Raw genomic sequence first — 26,832 nt, 5'->3', positions numbered from 1 at the left:
GCCTCTACATAGTGAAGAGTACACCCTTATATATTAATTATAAAAGTGCTTTACGGGCTTGTGTTAACAGACCCTTTAATCTCAACGTCTTTCACTGGCTTTCATCCTTTACAATTTTCTGAACACTAGACTCTTGGGTTCACACTAGTCTGTCTCACGAACTTTAAATTTGAACTTTAACACCACTCTATTCTGAGAGTTTTTTCAACAGCTCATTCCAGTTCTGTGTCAATTTGAGCCAGTGTAAACGATGGTTTTGTTGTGAAACAAAAGTAATTTGATTTTAAATATGACCTTTTTTTTTTTAGTACAAACCCATTATTTATATAAAGTGCAATAGAATTATAACCCAGTATATATACTTAAAGCACACTTGATGGCAGCCATCCAGCCAGTAGAGATATTTGATACCAGAATGTTGCAAATAGGATTTGTGGAGACCACAAATGGGGATACCATAAGTGGTAGGTTTATATGTATTAAAATGTTAGTTTTATTTGAAAAACTGCAATATCATATTCATACTCACAATAAATTTAATGTCATTCCAAGACTAGAATTAAGATTTCAACTTTGACCAACTGTAAAAATAATGATGATGTCTGTGGTGAGATGAGTATTGTGTACCAGAATAGTCAAGGGTTTGCTTGAGTTTATGACATAGTATGTTTTAATTTACTTTAAAAGTTGTTTTGATATACATTTTCTCTTTGTAGTTATTACAACTTCTGTTGTATTTCAGTGATATATGCAAGTTTTCAATTTTTGGTATATTATTGTTAAAAAGGTTTTCTAAATTCTCCAACTATACTGGAATTATTTATGTTTTGCTTTCTAGTACCAACTGTTATATTTTCTTATATTCCTAACAAAATGATCTTTTTGCTATCTTGAAAACATCAATTATTCTATTGGTTAATAAAATTTGTTTATTACTTCCTATAGGTTATTGTTTTTTAAATACATAGTGTAATTGACCAAATACAGGACTGAATGTTTTGATTTGTACTGTACATACAATTGATACACTGTATAGAGTATATTATAATTGTGCACAAAATTCAGGTCCTCTTGACTGGTTGTCGCTGTGTAGAACTTGACTGCTGGGATGGAGATGATGAGACACCTATGATCTACCATGGGCACACTTTTACAACAAAAATTCCATTCAAGTAAGTTAGGTTTAGTTTAAAGCTTTTCATGATTTTAGTGTTTCAGACAAGTCAAGTTGTATTGTGGCACTATAAATATTTTCTCATTGAGTACCATTCTTCTTTGAAAAACAAATTATAGTACTGTAAAAGATAAAAGCTTGGTCAGTTGGGATTGCAATTATGGGAAGCTTTTATATACATATATATATAAATTGGGTTTACTCTAATTCTGAATTGTAAGACTAACTGGCAAATTAAATTGCTATAGATTACAAATTAACTTTGAAGTATTAATCATAGTATATGATCTGGCATTGTATGGTTATGGAAAAAATTAAGACTAAAAATGAAAAAGACATTAGTGAAGTTGGCCTTTTTTATCATGCATGCTATGATAAATCCTCAGTGTTCTGTAACATTAATTGATGGCCCTTACAGGTAATGCAGTCTGAATAATGTTGACATCATTTTAAACGTTGAAGACAATATGAATGTTTTTATTATATAATAGTAGACACATCATAGCTTATTAAAATGATCTTTGAAGTAGAAAGAAAAATAAGAAAAAAATAATAATATATACTGATTGCAGCGTCTGCAGTATAAATTTGATTTTTCCTTTTGTGAAAAAGTTATTTCATGTTTCTGGACATTGGTTTAATAATTCATGATTTCAAGAATTTAATCATGAATGTTAGTACTATAGTGTATCTAGACTTTTGTGTTTCCAATTACAAAAAGGCAAATGAAATTCTTGATGTTATTTAAAACAAAATATGCAGTAGTATTCTAAAAATAATTAGAATTTTTATCATATAGTACTGATGTCCTAATAAAAGATTTTTTGCTTTTAATTGCAGGAGTGTTGTGGAGACAATAAACCGCAGTGCTTTTATTACATCTCCATACCCCATCATACTTTCCATTGAAAATCATTGTTCTGTACCACAGCAGACCCGGATGGCACAAATATTCATGCAAGTGTTTGGTGAAAAATTGGTCACAAAATTTCTTTTTGAATCTGATTTTTCTGAGGACGTTCATCTTCCCAGTCCATCACAGCTCAAGCACCGGATCTTAATTAAAGTGAGTTCAAAATCAAGTGCGTACTTAACATTTCTTGGAAGATTTTACAGTTCCAGACCATGTAAAGGAGTGATATTTTTTATAACCCACAGGTTGCAAGTGACAGCTTAGACTGTGCTGAATTTCAAATATCATATGCACTGCTTTGTTATTCGTAAAGAATATAGGACTTAACTCAGTAAATCTCAGTTTCTACTGTTTTGTGTGTTAGGGAAATTCTGCTCCCCGAGTAGGAAACCAGTAAGAACTGGGGATTAATAATCATTGTAGAATAATGTAAGAAGTTTTGTGCGATTCATTCCATGGGTTAATATTAATTAACATAAAGTGGGCAGTCGTCCAGTTATTTGTGATCTGGTTTTATGGGGCTTGTCTAGCTGCATCTTCTGCTCATTTCCACCAACTATTACTTCATTCCGCAGCAAACATCAGCCACTCTTTACTATTCGCAAGCCCGTATTTTATGTTATTATTTTTCATCTACATCATGTCTTCCATCTAACCACTCCCATTAGTACTTTGTGATAATACTGAACTGCCAAAGAGACCTTGTAAACCATTGTGTGGTTTCTTTTACATCAGAGCTGTCATTCTCATGTTACATAATCTAACCAAAACTGGCTTGTCTTATATAACATTACTACTTATCTTAACTGTAGTTTGCATTTCTATGTGGATGATTACAGTGGTTTCTGTTGTCTTGTAATGTTAGCTTATGAAATTCTGTCTTCAACTCATTGGCTGTAAGCATCAGCTTAGGCTTTTCTGAATTTAAAATATCATACTTTGCAGGCTTTTGTTTTAATCATGAAATGTGTGACTCATATTAATGATGGTAAGTATGCTTATTTCATAGAAATCCAACAAGTATGAAGGAACTGATATTTTTTGGAGAATATTGTTAGTAGACAAATTATTTTTTTGGCAATCAATTGCTTTGACCATGGGTTAAACATGATTATGGTAATGAATCCGCAGAGTATTTTTGTTGATAACTTTTGTTGTTCTGGTTATGAATTTCCACCATCCAAGACAGAATGGTGTGCATACTATCTCCAGCTTAAACCAAACTATCATTATCCATCTCCTCTTGTAACGAGACCTTTTGAACAATATATAAGTAAGAAATGTAAAATGTTTTTTAATACATATGTAATGCAATGAAAGTGATTCTTTATAAAGCACTACCTTATAGTCACTTTTGAAATATCTTTGCCAACTTACCTGTATTCCCTCAGAATATATCCTGCTCCAGTTTTGGGGGTAGTTTGTACTTTACCAGAAATTCTGAGACACTAAAGTTCCATTTTCACAGTTCAGTATAATAAATGTCATATGCATGCTTAAATAGTGTGAATTTGTTAATATCTAGTAATTATATCCTCAGAACAAAAAGTTGATTGCTGAAGTTGCGCCTGGATTAAGTGTGAGAGGACTTTCCAATAAACCAAGTGGCCGAACAAATTCTCTTGTCAGCAATGCATCAACTGGATCCCTTAATGATCCTGAAACAGATGATGATGAGGATGACGATGATTATGAGGATGAAGGTAAGCTATTCTTTTCATTATCATTATATAAAATAATGTAAAGAGACCTCTAGAACATTGCTGCAATCATAGGGCTTGCTTAAAGTATTAATGCTCAAATTTGTTGTTATAGGAATATAAACCTTTCTCCTTTTAATTAGGTATTTCCTTCTTGTGCAATCACAGTAATGAACTGGGTTGTGAAGCCTGGTATATCTCTTTTCTTTGTTTTGTGTTTAGTGGTTGTTCGGTATATCAGGGATACTGGCACCACTACATATTCCTTTATCAGTATCTTACCTGTATCTTTTTATATGTACTGTATGTGTATATTTATATAAACCTGAAGCTACAGGTCTATCATGTTAATACAATTACAAGTGCACATACAGTATACTAACCTTTGTTTTTTGGTTTGAATACCAGAGAAACTAAGTGGTAGTTATGATAAGTTTCATAAATTGCCTTTGTTGCAGATTTGTTAGTGAAGTTTATTAGAATGGACCATCATGTTAATAACTATACCCTTCCTGCTTTCTCCTTCATACTCTGTCTTTGGACTACTGATGGAGAGTCCTTCATGACTCTTCTCCTCATGGTTATCCTTCCCTTTTTGAGACCATATACATACCTGGAGAAGCTGTCAGTGGTCACAAGATTACTGACCTATAATGAGACTTTTATAGAGGTTCAGCAGTTTCCTCCTTGTTGGCCAGTCTCTGAAGAGGTTGACTGTCCTTGTGATCTGCAAGCACTTGTGCACTGCCTGTGCTCGTGCTCTGTGCATGCAGTTCTGTCTTTATATGCTACAAGTGTTCAAGGACCCTATTCTTCGCAAGGAATAACATGGGGGTTAGGAAAAGATCTTGATGGAATAGCCAAACACAAACACACACTCATGCTTCTCTGCCCCTTCCATTTCACCCTCTTCCTTCTCTAGATTGCATGTTCATGCGCCACCAATCACCTATTGGCCACCAATTAAGCTGCTTGTTGACAAGCTTTAACAGCCATCTCCAGTTTGAGCAAGGAATACTCCTGTATAAAAGGCTCTGGTTTATTATCACGTAAATGGAAATTATCTTGAAAATTTTATATATTTTAAGAATTGAAAATTAAACAAGGGGAAGTTAAAAAAGTCAGAAAGCCAAGTGAAAAGAGAGCAGAGGGAATGGATGAAAAACAAAATGTCAGAAAGCAATGCATCTGGGGCGTAAAGAACACTGGCCTGTTAGTACTGTCTACAGTGCCACACATTGCAGAATTTACATAGAATAGCATAGGTCGAATAGGTAGGTGTCGGAAATTCATTTTAATTAATCAAAATGTCAAATTTTTTTATGTTCTAAATAACTACTACCTACCATGGTAATGTATGAATAATATACAAGGTTTTCTTCAAAAATTAATAAAAATACAGTAGCCCCTCAATTTGACAGACGCTTTGGTTCTAGCTTTCTGATCAGTAACAGTGTCTGTTAATTAACAAAGACCTTATATAATATAGCCTACACTTGAATATTTTTTAATATCTTAGTTAACAGCAGCTCCATAGTTCATAACCTAAACTAACCTGTACAGTACTTTACACTTGACATTCAGTTTGAGATTTATCTAAAAATGTATCACATCTGAAATTGTAGCAAAGCAAAAAGTAGTGATGATATTGTAGCTAATAAGTACAGAAGTCCATTAAATTGACGTACTATTATGTACTTTGTAACTTGTTCATCTTGCTTATATTTCAAGTTATCTTAACCTGCATAATGGTTTCAATTTTATTACTTTCATTTTATATCTTTGATAGTAGTAAGTCATTTTATTCTCTTACAACTTTTATAGACATTTCTAAAATAAAAATAAAAATTTTCAAAATATGTTTTGTTATACGATATGATGGTAAACTGACATTAAACTCATTATCCTAATTATTTCAGAACACAACCCATTTGATATTGCACACCATGACAGTTTATTTGATGATGAGAAGTGCCTCGTCACAAAGAGCGTCTCCATGGGTACGCGTACTGAATCTCTCTCAAGTGCAGAAGGAAGCCGTCTAAGACCAAAATCTCAAAGTGATGATCACTTACAGGATGATGAAGCAAGGCCTAAGAAAAAGCAGAGTAGTCAAATTGCTAAGGAACTGTCAGATCTTGTAAATTATTGTCAGGCTGTGAAGTTCACTGGTTTCAACCCAACTAGTCCAAGAGAAAGTGTAAAAGCAAAGAAGATTGGAGGTCGCAAAAGTACAGTTCAACCACCAATCATAACTAATACACCTATATTAGTTCACACACAGATGGCCTCTGATCCAAGTAGACTCGAGCCAATTTTACAACCTCCCATTCTTAAACGTCCCATGGGTGTTCATCCGTGTTATCAGTGCTCCTCTCTCAATGAAAATACAGCCAAACGCTTATGTCGTAGGCAACCTCTTGAAGCTCTGCAACATACTGAAGGTCAGTTGATGCGTACCTATCCTGCAGCTATGCGCATTGACTCTTCTAATTTTAATCCACTTTATTTTTGGGCATTTGGTATCCAAATGGCAGCGTTAAATTATCAAACTGATGATATATACCTTCATCTTAATTATGCTATGTTTGAGCAAAATGGTAGATGTGGGTATGTACCAAAACCAAGGGTTATGTGGGATGATAAACATATGATGTATAGACGATTCAATCCCTTTGATAAGGAGTTTGATGGCCTTCATGTACTAAGCCTGAAAGTGATCATAATATCAGGGCAGTATGTATGTCAGAACAACTTTCAAGGAAACCCTCAAGTTGAAGTGGAGATCTTAGGTATTCCTGTGGATTGCATAAAGTTCAAAACAAAACCTAGTCATAGAAATTCCTTTAATCCTATTTGGAATGAAACTTTCAATATTAGAGTTATGTTTAAAGACTTAGCATTTTTGAGGTTAACAGTAACTGATACAGCAACAGGGCACATGACTGCACAAAGAATTTTGCCTCTACGTTGTTTAAGGAGAGGTTATCGTCATATTCGTTTACGAAACCAACAAAATCAACCTCTCCCTGTATCCACTTTATTTATTTACACATTAATGGAGGAGGAGGAATATGAAATACAGCAGCTGGCAGCAAATCTTGAACCATCTGTAGATTCAATTAAGGTGAAAGAATTAGATATTGAACATGAAGCAACTCCAACAGTACCACTTAAAAGAAGAAAATTCTTTGTTAAAATACATGGAGTAGTACCAGATGAACCTTATACTGTTATTAGTGCTACACAAGAATGTACAACTAGGGATGTCATTAATAAAGCTGTGATGAAAATTGGTAAAGGAGCTCGCTTAGAAGATTACATCCTTATTGAAGAGGTAGCCAAGGGATGGCAGAAGAAAGAAGACAAACCTACCACCCAACGTATCCTTGATATTAATGAAAGACCTTTGGAGGCTCAAGCGCAGTGGCAGGGTGAGGGAAAATTTGTACTGAAGAAAACTGCAGATGATCCTAGCACAAGAGCATGGCTTACTACCATCATGAGCACTGCTTCAAAAGAAAAGAAAAAGAAGAGCAATGAAGGGGAAGTAAATGAAGAAGCCAAGGGATGGGAGGAAGAAGACACATTTCTGGTTTGTGTATATAATGTCTCTGCCCAAATCCCATACACAATTTTGAAAGCACCCACCTCAAGTACCGCACAAGACATTCTAGCTCAAGCATTGGTTAAAGCTCGCCGAATGGAAGATCCAACAAGATTTGTGCTAGTAGAGGAATTGGAATATGGCCAGTTAACCGATTTAACTGGAACTACAAGACGCAAGTGTCCCCGTGTAGAAAGACGTGCATTACCAGACACAGAAAATATATACAAGGTGCAGGCAGCCTGGAAAACCTTAGGAAAATTGGTGCTGAGGGAGCGTGGAGCTCCTTTGGATGGCACAGGTACTTTTAGCAGAGCTTCAGCTGCTGCTTCAGCCATTAGTTCAACCTTGTCAACTGCCATTAGTCGTGTTAGCCGATCGAGACATTATGAACGCCGCCCAGTTAAAGAAACATATAGTGATCCAAGTGCTCTGGCTGCTGCTCATGAGAATTTTCCAGACCGTAGATTTAAAAGTCTCCATGACACTTGGAGAGCTGGCGGATCTAGTGGTGCTCACTCTGAGGGAGAAGTACTCTCAGATGAAGAGCATCCTGCCTCCGATCTGAGAGCTGCTGTGCACAAGCTCAAGAAAGTTTCTCTAAAAAAACTCCAGAAAGTATGGAGATAAAATCACATTTTCATAGTACAGTATTTATAATGACTAATGAGATCTATATTTTTGTTCATAAAGACAAGTAAAGTTTTTTAAAGTAACAACTATTTACCCAGAGGTTGAAGATATATTTTCTTCTCTGCTCATGAGTAACTGATTGGAATATTATTCAGTTACAAACTTTGTTTGCATGACATACTTCTAAAACAGATGGTGTTTTGTATTTTCTTTTATTTATTTTTTATATTTATGCGATCTCAGTCCCTAAGATGTGTATTACAGTAGTTGAGGTTGTTTGATGAACTGTTAAAGAGACTGGGTATCTTTACACCCTCCTGCCAAAGATTACTGTGGTTTCAATTGATAAAACACAAACTAAAGTGATTTTTAGATAATAAACTTAATCTGTGAGATAACGAATTAGATTCCAAGAATAAGTTTAAGATTTGTATTTGTTAACCGAAAGTGCCGTTTCAGAAATTTAGACCAAATATCTGTGTTCTGAAGTAGGTATTGGCTGACTCCTGCCTGTAGGTTTGTTCAGTGTAGATATTTTGTGAGAGAAGGCCATCCAGTGTTCTCGAACTTGATACTTTTTATAAACTTCCAAATGAAAATGATGGCTTGTGTGCAAAAGCAGCTCATTTGAAAATGTACAATCTCCCCTATGAATCAGGAAATGTGTAATCTTGAATGTGGTGGTGTTGCATTTGGCCTCTTGTGTGATTATTTTTGTTTATTCAGTGAGGAGCGAACGGGTGAAGATGGCCTTAATGCAAGGTTTGACTTTTGGACAAAAACATATATAATCTATTGTATATAATTGTACATATAATTATGCCAATTATGTATATTGCTCTTTCAAATGAAATATTTTGCATAAATACCTCTCCGATGTCAGTGATCATATGCCATATCCATGTTGTATTGTGTTGTAGTGTATGTGTTTTGGAAAATCTGTAGATAACTAAATAAGGTAGTTCGATACTTTGGATATTTATTAGTGTATTTTTTTCTTTTACTTGCATATCACCTAATAATAAGTATAACTGAATATGCAAATACTATATCAGACTTCAAGTCTCAGACCACTTTCCCTCGTAAGCATATCCAAGCTGAAATTTTTCCATTGAAGCTCAGGCTAATGAAGAAAGTTTCATTTATTTATTATGCCTTCTAGACAGCTATAGCATCATATCCCAATTTTAATTTAATGCTCCAGCACACACTGTTACATTGAAATGTAGCAGGAAGGCAAAATGAACAGAAGTGTACTAGTAATCAAAAAACTTTTCAAACAGATTAATTATGTCATATGGCATATATTGTATGTATTGTAATCAACATATTTTTATTGGCTGTATGTTTGTGTAGATTTTAAATGGTTTTTAGAAACTGTGATAAAAATTTTTGTTAAAAAGCTAGTTTTACCTATGGAAGCATTTATGTTTAAATTTCATCATTATTGATGCCATAATGGAAATTCATTAATGAAAATGTATTCAAAAGTATGTTATACCAACTTCAGGTAATTATATAATTCTTAGATATTCTAGAGCATATTAGTTCTGTAGTAGGAAACAAGTGCCAACGTCCTGGTTACTGTTATCTTGGGCTTGGTTTTGGCAGCAGTTGATGCCGTAGTTTAATGCAGATTGTGCTATTCTTTAAATAATTAATTTCATGTAATTGCTTTGAAATTCCAAGCTCAAAGATGGTCACATTTTTTCTTCCCTCTTCTGTAAAAGTAGATAGAAAAAATAATATTGTTTAGTGCTATAGCAATTTTAGTGCTTGTATTTTTGATGAAAGTATTTCTGAAGAGTAGATCATTTTTTTGCATGTAACTTGAATGTTTAATATTCAGGAATTAACAACCTTGCATGTTGCAGCTTTCAAATGAATTTAATTTTCACAAAAGCCATGTGAAGACAGTTGCCCAACCCTCAGATTTCTTTTATGCTATTTCTGGGCATGTATAATAGAAATGTTCATATATGCAGTGAAATACATTTGCTACATATCCACATGTACTGCTACATTCCAGTCTTAAATAAGTATATAGGCCTTAGATGCCATATGAAGTCCATCATGTCTGTTGCTCTCCTAAACTTGGTTAGCTCAAATATTGTATCACACATTGGTATAATTTGAAAATTGTGGGTTAATATGCCATCTAAGGGGACATAGAAAATTTAATTCTGGATTTTATTTGATTTGGTGGTTAGCATCTGTATACATATCACTTGAACACATTTGAGGTAAAGGGTATCTAATGGTAAACAAAACATTGACTATGAGTTGCAGAATTTCTCTATTTCATCAGTACGTATGTAGGCTGTTCATTTGTTGAGCTTAATAGCCACCACTGAAACAGTAGTGTGCTATTTCATCAGCTTTTGATTATTTTAAAAATTTTAGTCATGATGTTTATTGTGGATAAAAGCTTTTGTTACTAATATAACACAGTATTCTACAAATTTGCATATTTAATTATTGCAGTTTAATTACACTTCAGTTGCTAATCTAAGGTTAACTTGTATTTTTAAAATTTGCTATTTAAAGTGTTTTGTATGTTTATTTTTGAATTGTGCCAAATTTGTATTTCAAGTAAACAAAGCCATTACTAGTAAAAAATTGATAGTAACCCATAGGTATGCATTTAGCCATGTTTCATGGTAAATATGATCTTTTCAATTTCACATTCTAATGGGGAATGTCATTATCACCACTAGCTATAACCAACCTTTTTTGTAATAAAAAAAAAAAAAATGCTTTCCAAGTTAGCCCATCAAATAATTTTAAACACTGGTTAAATTACCATGTTAATTGTGTTGTCAGTCAGTTCATGGGAAATGGTTACTATTTCCACTACATTTATATGTAAAAAATCAGTTGTGAAGTAAATGGTTCAATTGGTGTGTAAAATTAAACTGAATATTGACTTTTCTGCGACATAATAAGACAACTAATAGTCCAGGTTTAACACACAGTTTGGTGCACTTAAAAAGTTCACTAGTCATGCTACAAATATTTAATATTATGAAATTTAATATAACCTCCAAGCTTCATTAGAAAGCGTTCAAGAACATTTTTGTAGAAAATTTCTAAAATTGAAGACCCCTTGAAGATAAAGGAAACTGTACCTGCATTCAATCCAGTTCCAGAAGTTCTCTAGATAATGGGTGCTTCCCTGGAGTTGACAATTATCTTCCAGCAATGGATTTGCAGTAGACGAATAACCTACAGGAGTACATTCACCAAGCACAAGAAGTGTAACGATTAGTATTACTGGATACATGCCTCTTTGTGCCATAAAATAAGGAATGTTTCAAGAAGAGGATGAGGTTGAACAATCTGACTCCCTCTCAACAAGTGTTGAATGGCCTTAGTGGCCCCAATGCTTGGCATGTGAGCATGAAAAATATAATCCAACCAACCAACCCCTCCCAGCAGAACATGAGCAACACTGTGACAACAGGTCCCAACATTACACATCAAGAGATTTAGGGGTAACATCACATCAGGAGATTTAGGAGTAACATCGCAAAGGTCAAATTTAAGTATTTTGACAGTGCCAGGTACTTGCTCCAAGTATGGCAGGGACTTTTAAAGTTATATTTAAAATGTCAGGCAGGTTAAAAGGACTTGATTCTTATGAGCCCTGATCTTTGCAATGAAAGATCCTCTTGAGTCATAAGAACATAAGCCTGTGAAACCCATGCTTGCTGTAGCCATTATAAGGCATAATTTAAAATAAAAACTTGTGGTCAAGAATAAAGTAGAGGGAAGAAAAGTGTGTTCAGTGGAGATGAAACTTATGAGTCTCACAGGCTCCAGAGAGCTGTCCTAGTAAGACAAGAGGCATTAAGGCAGGGATAGTGAAGGAGCAAAAAAGAAATCCATCCATACAAGAAAACAGAGGGCTCAATTATCACTCTACACCTGAAAATACATGGAGCCCACTGACACACAACACCTGAAAGGGAATGGAGCTCACTGACATACTTTGAAGGACTGGAGATAAGGAGCTTTAACAGTGTACTGGAAGTCTGACATTTAGTGGCATGTCATTCAGCTCTAACCGGGAGAATTTGATGGATCCTGCTGAAGGCACCTACCACAACACAGCAGACGCCTAGAATAAACTGAAGCACAACAAAGGGGAAGCTTGGAAGAGACATGTGTCACCAACACAACTCTGAGACTTTCAACAAAAACCGAACAAGTGGAAGGATGAACAGATCCTGACTACACTGTAGAGGAGACTGAGGGGTAACTGGCCTGTGATAAGTCTTGACCAGAGACAGAGGATGCCAGCCAAAGTCGTGCATCAATTGCATAAGTACTTGGAAGATGAAGAAGCCTCACAACAAGGCTTGAGAATACACAGTATGGGGTTGCCTCAGACAGAATATCTTGCAGGTTAGATCCCCATTAAGACCCAGTAACAAGCTACATGTCATAGGGACCTATAGAGGAAGGGTTTGAGGAAAGTTAAATGATAGGAACACAAGAGGGCAAAGCAGGTAAGCAGGCAGATAAGAGAACAGGTGCCAAGGAGGGAGTAACTGGTATACAAACACACTGAGGTTTACAAAGCTGAACACAGGATTGGGATATGCAGGAGCAGGAAGGTCCCAGGCTAGGAAGGCTGAAGTTGTTTCGGGCACGGGATGGCACATAGGGAAATGGCTAAATACACAGGCAGTGAAGATCCACGAGCAGTTGAGTATATGAAAGCTATACAGTATATGTGCATACTAGGGTACATGGGAGCCAATGAGCACACACACACACACACACATGCAGATGAAAAAGTTGATTACTCATGATCAGAGAAATATTCAGAGCCTGATAAATACCAGAAGAGACCCCACATAGTACAGAGATTTAAAAGCAAAGGGAGTAGCAGCTTCAAGGAACTGCCCATTGACAAAAGACTTGAGGAGAGGCAGAAGCATGTAAGGTCCTAGTCAATTCCTGCATGACAGAATCAGCATCAGCCTGGAACTAATTTGTAACACAGTTGAAACTTTCATCTTAAATCTGGCCAAGAGGTTAAGTTAAGTATATCTTAGTTTTACCAGACCACTGAGCTGATTAACAGCTCTCCTAGGGCTGGCCTGAAGAACTAGATATTTTTATGTAATTAGGAACCAATTGGTTACCTAGCAATGGGACCTACAGCTTATTGTGGGATCTGAACCACATTATATTGAGAAATAAATTTCTATCATCAGAAATAAATTCCTCTGGTTCCACGTTGGCCGAGCCGAGAATCAAACTAAGAACCACCGGATTGGTAGCCGAGTGCGAAATCGACTCGTCCAATGTGGAACTGGCCAAGAGGTTACCATCAGTGAAGTGAAGAAAGGACATAAAGGCAGAATGCCCAACCTGAGCAGGAGGAAGAAGGAGAATAGGTAGTGAGATGAAGTTAAATGCAGTGACTCCCCTACAGCCTAAACAGAACGTCATTGGTAGGCATCCTCTGTGCTTAACAGTGCCACTGATGCATGAGCCAATCCTAAGGGACATCAAGTCTGTTGGCCTTTGCACGAAGGGCACCGTAATAAAGACCTTACCTAAAGATGACCTAGATCTACTACATGAGTTGTAGGCCTTACCCAATCAAATACAGTCATAAGCACATTGCAAAGATTAAAAGTTGTTTAAAGAGACAAACCCATTACAAGAATTCAACAAAATAAAAAATTACTAAAGTATTGAAAATTAGAATGCTCTGAAACTGAATGAAACATTGAACAAATTTCCCCTGTGATTTTCAGTAAATTTCAGACTGAAGAATTACTTTATAAAACAATGAAAATGGAAGTAGCTACTTCCATTCACTCAAGAAATGCATCATTTGCAATAAAAGCAAATTAACATTGGTGTTCATCACAATACCAGGAAGAGAAAGATTCAAAGAAATCAATGGCAGAGTACAGAAGCAGGGAAATCCCGCTTGGTGGTCTTGGGAAGAACAGCAGCACTTCTGCAAAGTAGTATTACGACATGCAGAAAAATTAGAGTTGTCCTCTTTGCAACTCAGTAAAATTGACAGCCACATGCTCATTAGAATCTTTTTCTATAGTTGGCTGGTAATTCCACTATGGAATCTCTTTCTTCATTTTACTAAATGCACCCAGATTAAGGCTTTTTATGATTGAGTTGCAATAACAACTGTAAGCTTTACTGAAACATAAGAATATTAATATGACTTTGGAGTTTGTCATTGGTTAGTGGTGTCATAAAATTATTCCCTCTCCTACTAAATGTGAATAGTACTTACTGTTTTTTTTTTATTGAAGAATTTAATTTTTTTATTAGCAGTTACAAAAAGTACATTAATTAGTCCTTTATAAAATACATTATTACTATTGATAACACATTTGTGAATTTTTACATTACTTGTAACACATGCTACAATAAACATATGCTCTTACGTAAGATGTAAGCCTTGTAACATGTTTGAAGACACTACAGTACTCTTGACATGAAATATCCCTGTCATAAATTCAGTGGAACATATTAACAATGGGCTTCTGAACTTGATGTGTACGTACTTGTATACTGCAGAAGCATTAGCCATTTTAGTTATTTGCTCTTTAAATCACAATGGTAATAGCAAGGGTGATAATGTGCACTGTAGTGAAGAAAAAAAAATCCTCTAGATGAAATTGTGAACAGTTGTATTTCTACCTTGCATTTCAAACTACTTCTACCTTCCATTTCAGACTAGACCATTTGTGAGGCATTAATGAACTCATTCTTTGATATATAAAACCAAATCAAATTTTGTTGTACTGTATATGCGTGTAACCACCTTTTTCAGCAACTTAATATTTGCATTACTTTTGTCATCCATTTTTCTTTTTTATTGGGTAATGAATTGCTGGGCATTTTCCTTCACCTTACACCTTGCCAGTGTAATTTAAAATTCTACTATAAAAAATGTCCAGTTTTGAATCGTTTAAGACCTTCATGGCAGTTGTAACCTAATAAATATGATCATGCACAGTGCTTCCATAAATTGTAACTTTGTCAAATGTTTATGAATCTATAGTTTGTTACAATTATTATGAATAATCAATGGTTCTATTAAGAGTTATAAACAACTTTTAAATTCTTAAAACTCCCACAGGGTTGGCAAACATAGTTATGAAAGTTTTTTATGGCCTGCATTTTCATACAGCCACTAAATTTTCAGGAAAATGACAAATAAATAAATTGTATTTTTCATAACAAACCCGAGGTCTTAATGTAAGGGGAAATCCTCTATGCACCAAGTAGCTACAATAGCGATGACACCTTCAGTGAGTTTCATGGCTAACAACAGTGTGTAGCCTTAATGCTGTCCCTGTGAGAGTCAAGTTTTTGTACATATTATTACAGCAAGTATGAAAAAAGTGAAGTAAGGCTGTGATGCTTCAAATATTACTATTAATATCAACAAGAACTTGTGTCAAGGTATGTTACAGATATGAATTATTCTTTGTTTTTCACTAAATATAGAACATTACTGACAAAGTTACAACTGCTGAAAGAGTGCCATTTTTTAAAAGCAACTGTTCTTAATAATAAGAGTCAGAAGCATCATTTACCCTATCTCAAACATTCACCTAGAGATATACCTTTTTCATAAGAAAGCAGATACAGAGTTTATTCCAAGAGTTTTATTTTCTGATACATTTACATTACTCTTGTAGTACTGTTACCAGAAAAGACAAAAATGATCAAATCTAGCAAATATGTATAGCATTTAGCTTTAATGTACATATAATCAATTTCTTTAAAAATTTCATAATTCCCCAAGTTTGATAAAATTTTAACATTTTTCATATTTACAAGACTTCTGAAAAATAGTTTTCTAAAATCTAGTATAATTCTATAGACCTTCAGTACACTGATCAAATCTATCTATATATACTATATATATATTGTATGTAAAGTTTATATAAAAATAAGTTTATAATTATTTTGACTAATATCATATACTTCTAAACATCAACAAAAGAACACAACAAATTTCCATTCATTATGGCATCATCTGAAAGAGAAGTGAAAGAACAAGAAAATGTGGTAACTTAAAGCAGACTTGGATGTGTGAGGGAAAAATACTGCAGCACGTAAACTACTTGGATTCATAAATATTACCATTTGCGCTTGCCACAACACTACCGTACTTTGCACACTCACTTTAAACAGTGTACTATTGCACATGCATTCTCATTAATTTTGTACAAATTTTGTATGTAACTGTAAATATACTGTGCAAGAAAATACAATATGGAAGCTTTTCATTTGGGCCAACCTCCCAAGAATAAAAAATATATATAAATATATAAATATAAAATTTTATAATTATTGTATTTAAATTTTGTAAATGTACTGTAGAAATTTTGTTGAAAATCCTTGCCAGCCAATGGTGCATATATATCTTTCAAACAGTCTAAAAATATTTTAGCATATTGTGAAAAGTCACCCCTGTTTTATTAGATTGAATTTTATCAGTTGAATTTGGTATAAAAATTACTGTATAGATGTAACTGAATCATATAATTTTATGTGGTGTTAAAAATACTGTTAATGCTATGTTTTTAGTGGATATTTTCAATTTTAATTCTAAACTCGACTCCTTGTTGTTGTTATTTGTTGTGTAAGAATTCTAAAAGTGGCTGAGTAAGTGTTTTCTACTTTTGATATTCATATAACTTCTTAACCCCCATTGCCTACCTACTTGTGGTTGGCAATCGCTACGTCGGTACTTGAAACTTCTTACAGTGAAAAATATTTAATATGTTGGTTGTATGTGTAGATCACTTTATGTAGATTAAATCTATTATCTTCATGTTATTTTTTCTTTCCCTTGTATGCTGATGAAATACCAAAAACAAACTGAATAAAAAGTGTTAGGCCTACATCCTGCAATTACTTTAATTGGATATGACCACAAAAAGAAAAACAATTTTTACATATACAAAATATCAACTCTTGGATATAAATAGGTTTCATCCTAACAGTGACATAAAAAATTATTCTAACACACGAGAAAGCCACCATAAAGTACAAAACTTAATGGATCTGATGTAGATTTTATTTACCCTAATCTTTTTGCTTTCAAAATGCATACCTGAAGTTAGTTAATTACCTTAATTCAATGGGTGATGAGCCTGTGGGTATCATCATCACCATTATAAAACTTACCACTATCAGCTTCGGCAAATGACTGAAGTAATTACAGAAATGCAACTTTAAAATTATGATATACAAAATGGCACTTTCAAGATAAGTAGGCTGGTTCCTGATTCGCCAACTGCTGAAGAACTCCCACCATGATTTCACGAAGTATCTGAAAGTGCAAACACTATTTACACCTGCAAAATTCATGGTAACATTTTCAGTCTTAAGACTCCAATTTACCCATACTCTATAAGCTGGAAAATTTATTTACAAACTTTAATACAAAGCATAAGCGTCTACTCTCCAAGGCGGTTAGGAATAGACCGAGCGTCACGGGGTTATGTGCAGTCACTGACCAGCTTTCACCTCGTACACGCAGGCATTGCCAGATCTCGCAGATTCCTTACTTACAATTTCTGATTGTAATAACCGGTTACTAACTGCACTTGGAAAATATCCTATTGTTAAGACCGAAGTTTTTGTTCCACACATGAACAACTATAACTACTGTACCTTTTATTCTAAACTGTACCAAATATGTACTCAACTGATTGATGTAATTGTGAAAAAGCAACAATTGTAAAATTTCACATAAACTAAATGAAAAAAATTAATGTATTGTATTTCTCATCTACAGTTATGCAGTTCATTATTTTGACAAAGCATTTGCTAATATGTGAAATCTTCACTTACTATATGCTTTATCAGTTTAGGTATATAGCATTATTCTTTGGAAATTCACATTTCTCTAGTGTTATGAATCAGCATACCAATCGCATAAAATCCAAATACGACCTACATATTCCATATTCAAGCATTTTAAAAACTTATTTGGGACCCAAAAATTGTGTAAAAATTCAACTGGCCCTCATACTGAGAAGTTTGGAGATCACTACTCTAATAGTTGAATTTCTGGTAAGCATTCAACCTCAAAATATTGGCTAACATCAGCCTCTGCTTTGTATGCAAAGATTTCTTTGTTACTAATATCATTAAGAAAACCTCCCTGACATTGTTAGCACAAAATTACTTAGTCAATTAATCACTGTACTTTCATGTTTTTTCAAACTGTCTCCAACCAGTGGTAAGAAACTTAACTTTTATCAGAAAACTGTTTACAACTAGAATTGGTGATCTGGAAACGAAGGCATTAAACCATCAAACAACATTACTAAAAATTATCACTTTCTAACAAGCAAATACCCTTGACACAAAAAGGTAGTTTCACATGTCCACTTACCAATTCTGCCCAGTTAAAAAAATATGTATAGTAACACTGTCCAACCATACTATACGCCTGGTAATAATGCTGAACATCCAGTCCCTATCCCCTCACCATCACAGGCAACATCTCTTTCAACATTGAAGAATGAGATGTACCAGTATCAGGTAAAATTCAACACTGAGGACCAATAATACTTTCCCCACAAACAAGAAAAAACACTTCTACCAAAAATGGATTATGAAGTTCAGGATCTTGACGAGGAGCATTTTCTAAAAACTCCTTTAAAACAGAACACCATGTAGGGCTGTTTTGGATATGAATGACTCAATTTTTTCATGGGCAACTTAAAACCAACCACCCTGATTTTTTACAGCAACCACAAGGAGCAGCAGTTATCCCTGAAATTCTTTCTGAAATAGTATTACACTGAGCTATGACACTGATTTCATTTAAAGTATCTTTATCCTTCCATCCACTAAGTCAGCCTTGTCAGAATAAAACAACTCTTTCAACAAAACTGATTTACTCAAGTCCTATTTTCTGTACAATTTCATATTTATGTTTTTTAACTAAATGGTCTGGTTAACTTATTATTAGTAATCATGAACCATTAATTTTGTTCTAATAACATTGATAATGAGTACTCTCTCATCTACTAGTATGAAGTAGCATGAACTTTTTACATCATTTTGTACACTGGTCACTTAAGCTGGTCAGTACAATTTTTGAAGATTGGGGAAAAATTGATTTTTCCATAAATTTAGGTTACAGCCATATATACTGAGGAACATTGGGAAACATCAAAAGAACCTAATTCTTCCCTTAAATGAGCAACCCTTGCTCATTTGGTTTTATTTCCTTAGCTCTATATTTATTTTTCCTTTTAATAGTCATATTTCAATCTCTAATTGTTTTACTAACTTGTGTTAGTGCTGAATTAGACAGGACCATTCTTTGTTTTTGGAAGGTCTTGCACTTTTTCCCTTTAAATGTTCAATAGGAAAATAAAATGAAAAAATATCACCAAACTAACAACTATACCTCAAACATAACAGTAACTGAAATACAGAACATAAACCCTCAACTGTCAAATCCACCATAAACCTACATTTTCTCAATTCTTAATTGCTGGAAATGGCAAAAAATTCTGTAATCTAAAACACCACATACAGATAAAACACAACTGCTGCAAATCTGACATTAAACAATTGCTAGATCAACCAAAGAAGGAGCTTCCCCAGTGGCGTACAACTAGTAACTCACCTTCTCAGATAACCTACCTCGAGGAAGAGGAAAGAACTAATTTAGGTAGCTTGGTACCCTCTGAATAAGGTCATAAGGAAGGTATAAGCTGGAGAGGTTGGAGCAGCAAGAACGAAGAAATCTGGGAAGCTATCCAGGAGAAATCTCAAAAGAGATGAATAAGCATAAGAGAGGACTGAATCCTGAACAACCTCTTCCTCCTCTGAAGAGATAGGAGACAAAGACTTGTCTTTGGTTTTGGTCAAGAACTGTTGAGGTTTTCTTCAAGAACCCCATAAACTTCATCAACTGACGTTGGGGAGGAGCTAACAGTCAATCTTCTTGAGTTGAATGGCGATAGTGGATGAGCGGAAGGTGCTGGGCATTCAAAAGCAAAAGTCTGGTGCGAGAAGGCGGGTGCCAGATGCTCGGAGGAAGTCGGGCACTTTGGGCATTTGTAGGTTGAAACTGGGCACTCAGGACTGTCTCCCAACAAATGACAAGGGCAATCTGGAGAACCAGACTTATCCTGAAAGCTGCAGGAAGGCTGTGAGTTAACCTCCCAGTAGTACCTCTTAACTGCAAGAGGAGGAATCGCCAAGCACCAAATGGCTCTTGGGAGGACGTGACATAGCAGGATAGCGATGCAGGCGCTTCTTGTCCGGGCTGGAATATTCACTCTGAGGAAAGTTGATCCACTGAAACACCTTTCCAATGGCGTTTAGTCAAAGCCTGGGAACAAACCACAAGCTTGACAGAGGGGGGCAACTGCCCATGGGCAAACCCCCCAGCTTCCCTTAGTATGTCTTCTCCCCAGTGCGGGAGAGCAGAACAGGGGCCTTTGTCCAGGAGCACTGGTGGGACAGACAGCCACCTCCTCAACATTTACACTTCTCACTGCACTGTCATTATGCACATTTTCATCCATTAGAGATATAATTGCAGACCCCAATTCCATAATGGTATTGGATAATAATCCAATCTTTTGATTGGATCTTGATTCGAGATCAGGAGTAAGTGGTAAAGTAGGAGGGCTCAGAATGGGAGAAATAGGAGTAATTGGCAGAGTAACAGCTCTATCATCCACTAACTTGGAAAAGGAGTAAATTCTGTACTAGCCCTAGTCTCAGTCCTAAGGGCTGCCTTCTTTCTATCTCTCAAGTTTCTCTAAATGAGATTTAACAGTTATCCAGTTTTTATCCTCCCACTCCTGACATGCTAGATAAGTATTATCCTTAATGCATTCCTGCTCCCTACATTTAGTATATTTAGTATGAGAATTGTAAGAAAACTTGGTTAATCTAGTCTTACAACCCTCTGAACAGAAGCGAATGCTAGATGAGCTAGAAATCCGACAAGTTAATTAAAGAAAATCCTACAGTTGCCTATAAAACAATCAACTAATGATTGAAAGGCACAACAACAACAAATTCCAAATACTTCACCAAAGATATGGCAAATGAATAGTATCTGAAAAGCAATGAAGTAGCTGCGGAAATCTCCTGATGTTGGTCGAAAGCCGGCAGGAAACGAACTAAGCTCTGTTAGGTTATTCCTCTAAGTCCCAGACAGTGGGCAGTGATTATATATTGTATAATTGTTATTGGTATTTTATGCATTGTTGAAATATGGTGGGTGGCCTATATATGGACAGCATATGGTTGATTTTAGAAGGTGTCTGTTGGACGTATTAAACGTCGAGATAAATTGTCTCCCGGGTGCCGATTGGACGTATTAAACATTGACATAAAAAAGTTTTTTTAAAAATTTGTGGAAAAATACTTATAGGCCTACCAGCCGAAAAATTTTGAATCACACACCTTGGGGGATGCTGGGAGCTCACGGATCAAGGCTTTGTTTTGTTTACAATCGTTACACAGGCATGCAAGCGCGAATTTCTTTCTTATCGCACTAAAAGTATCAGTGACACATCTCAGAAATTATTTTGTCACTTTGACATAATTTTTGCACCATTTTAAATTAGCCGTTACATGGAGTATTATATGTGAAAAATGTGCGCAATTTCATGTAGAATACAACAATACAATACTCAGGATTGTAGCTTTTATCAGTTTTGAAATATTTTTATATGAATAACGATAAGTGCCAAAATTTCAACCTTCGGTCAACTTTGACTCTACCGAAATGGTCGAAAAACGCAATTGTAAGCTAAAACTCTTATATTCTAGTAATATTCAATTATTTACCTTCATTTTGCAACAAATTGGACGCCTCTAGCACAATATTTCAATTTAAGGTGAATTTATGAAAAAAACTTTTTCCTTATGTCCGCGCAGTAACTCTTCCGATAAATTTTTTCATGCGATTGTCGTAATGTTTGCATCATTTTAAATTTGCCGTTACATAAAGTTTTATATATGGAAATGTGCGCAATTTCATGCACAATAAAACTAAATACAACCCATGGTTGTAGCTTTTATCAGTTTTGAAGTATTTTCATATAAATAACGGGAAGTGCCAAAATTTCAACCTTCGGTCAACTTTGACTCTACCGAAATGGTCGAAAAACGCAATTGTAAGCTAAAACTCTTATATTCTAGTAATATTCAATCATATACCTTCATTTTGTAACAAATTGGAAGTCTCTAGCACAATATTTCAATTTATGGTGAATTTATGAAAAAAAAAAATTTTCCTTATGTCCGCGCAGTAACTCTTCCCAAAAAAAAATCAGAAATTTTTTTGTGCGATTGTCGTAATGTTTGCACCATTTTAAATTAGCCGTTACATAAAGTTTTATATATGAAAATGTGTGCAATTTCATGTAGAATACAACAAAAAATGATTGAAGGTTGTAGCTTTCATCATTTTTGAAATATTTGCATGTAAATCACGATAAATGAAAAAAAAACCACGTTAGGTCAATTTTGACTCTCCTGAAATAGTCGAAAAATGCAATTGTAAGCTAAAAACTCTTACAGTCTAGTAATATTCAGTCATTTATCTTCATTTTGAAACAAATTTGAAGTCTCTAGCACAATATCTAGATTTATGGTGAATTTAAAAAAAAAACTTTCCTTCCCTCCGAGCGCGGATTCTCCGCCGCACATCTCCGAAATGCGTATGTCGCATTCCTGTTATATTTGCTCTGTTTCATAGAGTTTTATACATGAAAATGTGCGCAATTTCATGTAGAATACAACAAAAAATAATTGAAAATTGTAGCTTTTCTCATTTTTGAAATATTTGCATGTAAAAAAATATATATATAAAAAATTCGACATTCGGTCAACTTTAACTCATCCGAAATGGTCGAAAACTGCAATTGGAAGTCTCTAGAACAATATTTAGATTTATGGTGAATTTTTGAAAAAAACATTTTTTTACGTCCGCGCGTTACGAATTCATGTATCATTTTGTGATAATATTTTCTCTGTGTTGCTTTGATCGTTTTACAATGTGTAAACCAAAATGATTGCAATTTAGTGTACAATACAATAAAAAAAATTAACTCGTTAGCTTTAACCATTTTGCTCCCAGCACGATTTGTATACAATTATATATGAAATTTTGTTTTCGCGCTATCATATATCGCATTATTTATATATGATAATGATTTTTTTTTCATTTCTAATGGTTGCATACTAATTTTCAGGCAATGACAAAAAAAGGAGCCAAAAATGAACTCTTAATCTTGAAAACTAAGCGCGCTGTGAATTTAAAAAAAATATATTTTTTCCGCTTCGGCGCTCACTCCGAGACCCCCTCGGCATACGGGAGACGATTTTTATTATACCCCTTCAGCGTAAGAGGGTTAAGTTGTGTTGTGATGTCATAGGTTGTGACATCATAGAAGACAAGATGGTGGCGGCTTCTGTTGGATGTAAACAATAACAGGGGGTAGAAGGAGACAAGTGTGTGTGCTGTTTGGTTGGTAGGAGAGAGAGCTCTCTGTCGGGTAGGAGTTTTTGGGTCGTAAGTCTTGTTGTGCTGTTGATCTAAGGTGATTTCTGGAGTATACTGGTATTGGAGAACACGTACAGGTGGGTAGATTATACATTTGTGTAAAGAAAGTTAGGCTAGGCTAAAATTCAAAGGCAGGACCTTGTCATCTACACACCAACGATAGAAGCGCCACCATGTGAATTTTGAATTTTTAAACTGCCATAGGTTAGGAATCAATAGCTATATAATAACTTGGAAGTTACTTACATAAAAATATTTTCAAGCCTAATACAACTCTGCCAAGAAAATCAGCTTCATTACTTGAAAGTATTCTATGAATTAAATTTATCTGTGGCAAGGTCTAGGAAGCCTGTGGGCCACTACACAGACCCACTGTCCTCTGAATATACTTGGAATGGAATATGAAATCCACACTTATTTGATCTCTAAAACAAAAGCTTAACTAAAGCAAAAGATGGAAAGACTGGAGCATTAAAAAAAGGCGTAATCAGGAGCATTAACAAGAGTAAACACTTTGGGTATACAGTAGGTCCCCCGTATTTGCGTTCTCCAGATTCACGGACTCACGCATTCGCAGACTTCTCTCTGGACCATATCTATCCATTATTCATGGGAAATTTGCCTTTTCATGGTATTTTTCTTTGAGAAATATCTACAAATTCCTGGTTTTTTTATCAATTTCATCATAAAATGCACTTTTTATGATAAAAATATTAAAAAAACCAGGTATGAAAATATTTAGTTGGTTTTTCTTGAGTTTTAACTAACAAAACAGGCCGTTTTAAGCATTTTTATAGGGGTTCCAAATATTCACAGGTTCTAGCTATTTGGGGGGGGGGGTGTGGTCTGGTACCCATCCCCCACAAATATGGGGAGACCACTGTATCACAGTTAACCTACTTCATTCCACATCTACACCTCAAAGTGAAGACGATATATTTTAAACACGTTTTATCATACCTGTGGCTTGCAATGCTCTTCAACCCATGATATCACCGATCCAGAAATTTCAGCAAAGTTCTTCGTAGAAACACACTGATCAAATGACTGATGAAGGCTGTCCATAACAGCTCTGAACTGAAATTAGAAAAATTATATAGTAACCTAAGATACACTAAGTAAGACTTAATACATTTCCACTGAAGGTACAAAACAAGCTGTTTCCAAAGGGTATTAAATATCTAAAAAGTACTTCAAGCAACTTTTTCATTTAGAGCCCCTAAAGCAATTTAAGCATGAGTATATCCAAATATAGCTGTTACAAAAATTCAAACCCCTTTTTTTATCGAAGCGTACTAGTCAAGTCTTATATACAGGGGAGTATACCTCATTAAATTGTGCAAATTGCTGTGCCATAACCAATGGAGCTATCTTGGTAAGCTGAAGCAGCTGTAACCAACTGGAGAAACTGGGAGGAAGGCACCATAGTTAAATATGAAAGCTGAATTTACTAAAAATACCTTAAATCTTGTATGCATTTGTAGAATATGCTCAACTCATATTTTACTTGAGATATCTTCTACAGTATACTTAGATCACTAATACTATTTCATTAGATGAAACCTATTCAGATGGAACAAGTCCACAGGGCCAATGACTTGAAATTCAAGCTTCCAAAGAATGTTGGTTTCAGCTTCCAACTGCAGGCCCACACTACAGCAGTAACTGATCATGATAGAGCCAATGACTTTTCATCGCCCCGGGGGAGGCACAAACTTGCGCCATCTGAACGGCATGCTGCAACACTAGCAATCATACCAGTGGACCAGCTAGATGGACGGTAACATTTTCTGGTTGAACCTATTCATCACTCCCATCAGACACCTGCCTTCCATACATTTGGTTGGTTTGACTACCAGATCTAGCCCTCCTATTTCTAGATCTATTGATATTGTTTACGTTTGATAGACAATTGTGAAACACTACTCAATAGTCATATCACCACCCTTAGCAGCCTCTAGTTTCATTGTCATTCCCAATAATCACCCATCCAAGGTTGACCCCATCCAATGTAGCATAACTTCACTGATTGTCTGCTGCAGCCACTATCACCTGTCTCCTCCTCATTATCAGACAGCTCAGTTAAAATACCAAGTTAAAATACTTAACCCATTTAGATTTTGGCCATTTGTCAATTTTGTCTGTACCACATACACTTAACATTTAGAGCCTTTTAGAAAAGCTCACTTGGTACCCTTATTATCGAGTTTGTCATAAAACATTTACTTCTACTGGGTCTTCCCAAAACAATGTGACATCACACAGAAGCAGCCATATGCAAAAAAATTTTCAACTTTTTATTTTTGTTCTGGAAATTCATATACTAGCAGCAAGTCACCCTATCTCAAAAAAAAGGCAGAATACAAGTAATGATATCAGGAACATAGTGCCATACGTAAGCCCTAGTATGGAATATTCCGCGATAATGGACATCGTGCTGTAAAAAAAAAAAAAAAAAAAAAAAAATTATGAATATATTATTATATAATGCTACTTTCAAAACGCATATATCCCCTCTTTGACTGTATAAAATATTATGTAGAAGATTTTGGCAACATTTATTCAGATTCCTAGCTAGCTTAGAGATAGGATGTCTTTAAATGTGTGTTCAGATTTCGCATAACATAATGTAAAAGAATATATAACGTAGTATGAAAAGAGAGAGAGATTTTCTTTGTCTGTTCGAAGCTAGAGTTGTTTCCATATTATGTCAACGCCTTGCGATAAGAGACCCCGAAGTTTCTGCTTTGCTTTCCTAATCTGTCAACATGTTTGATTAGAGACCTCGAGGTCTTCGCTGTGTTTTGGAAATTCTGTCATCACGTATGATAGGGACTTTTGCTCAATTTCTGTCTTGATCGGGTACGTGTCTTTGCTGAGCTGGTACGTACATGAATGTATACTTGTTTTGTACGTGTATTTCGTTGCCGAATGCCACCTGCAGATTTCACAGTTTCTTTGTAAAGTTGCGTCACTTTTCGAAGCTTCTGGAAGAATTGTGTCCCAAAACGTTTTGTGCCAGATCCACTGCCCAGCTCTTGTGCGAAATGAAAGATTCATTCGGGCTTAATACCTCAAAATGTTCACATCTCTCTCTCTCTCTCTCTCTCCTCTCTCTCTCTCTCTCTCTCTCTCTCTCTCTCTCTCTCCATAATTGATATTAACGTAACGTAAAATGGTCACTCGTAACTTGTAGATTTCAGATTTGATATTTCTTAGAGTTTATTTAGTATTATTTAG

The 26,832-nt window shown here is 35.1% G+C and overlaps 2 protein-coding genes across 3 annotated transcripts in view; one reads left to right on the top strand and one right to left on the bottom strand.

Moving 5' to 3' along the window:
- LOC135195003 (1-phosphatidylinositol 4,5-bisphosphate phosphodiesterase epsilon-1-like) overlaps positions 1–16,866 on the top strand; it is an 81,104-nt gene extending 64,238 nt beyond the window's left edge. For both annotated transcript variants that reach the window (XM_064221276.1, XM_064221275.1), the window contains exons 19-22: positions 1,066–1,172; positions 2,015–2,240; positions 3,628–3,790; positions 5,707–16,866. In XM_064221276.1, coding sequence (XP_064077346.1) covers positions 1,066–1,172; positions 2,015–2,240; positions 3,628–3,790; positions 5,707–8,024 — 2,814 coding nt within the window. In that variant the 3' untranslated portion in view covers positions 8,025–16,866. The remainder of the gene's footprint in view (positions 1–1,065; positions 1,173–2,014; positions 2,241–3,627; positions 3,791–5,706) is intronic.
- LOC135195006 (max-like protein X) overlaps positions 16,415–26,832 on the bottom strand; it is an 80,836-nt gene continuing 70,418 nt past the window's right edge. The window contains 2 exon segments of the mRNA XM_064221278.1: positions 16,415–17,367; positions 24,553–24,669. Of these exon segments, the coding sequence (XP_064077348.1) occupies positions 17,299–17,367; positions 24,553–24,669 (186 nt within the window). The 3' untranslated portion in view covers positions 16,415–17,298.

Source organism: Macrobrachium nipponense, chromosome 15 (genome assembly GCF_015104395.2).
Source record: "Macrobrachium nipponense isolate FS-2020 chromosome 15, ASM1510439v2, whole genome shotgun sequence".
In the NCBI taxonomy this organism is placed as follows: Eukaryota; Metazoa; Arthropoda; class Malacostraca; order Decapoda; family Palaemonidae; genus Macrobrachium; species Macrobrachium nipponense.
Note: the sequence above shows the minus strand (reverse complement) of the source record. Positions and strands in the feature narration are given on the sequence as shown.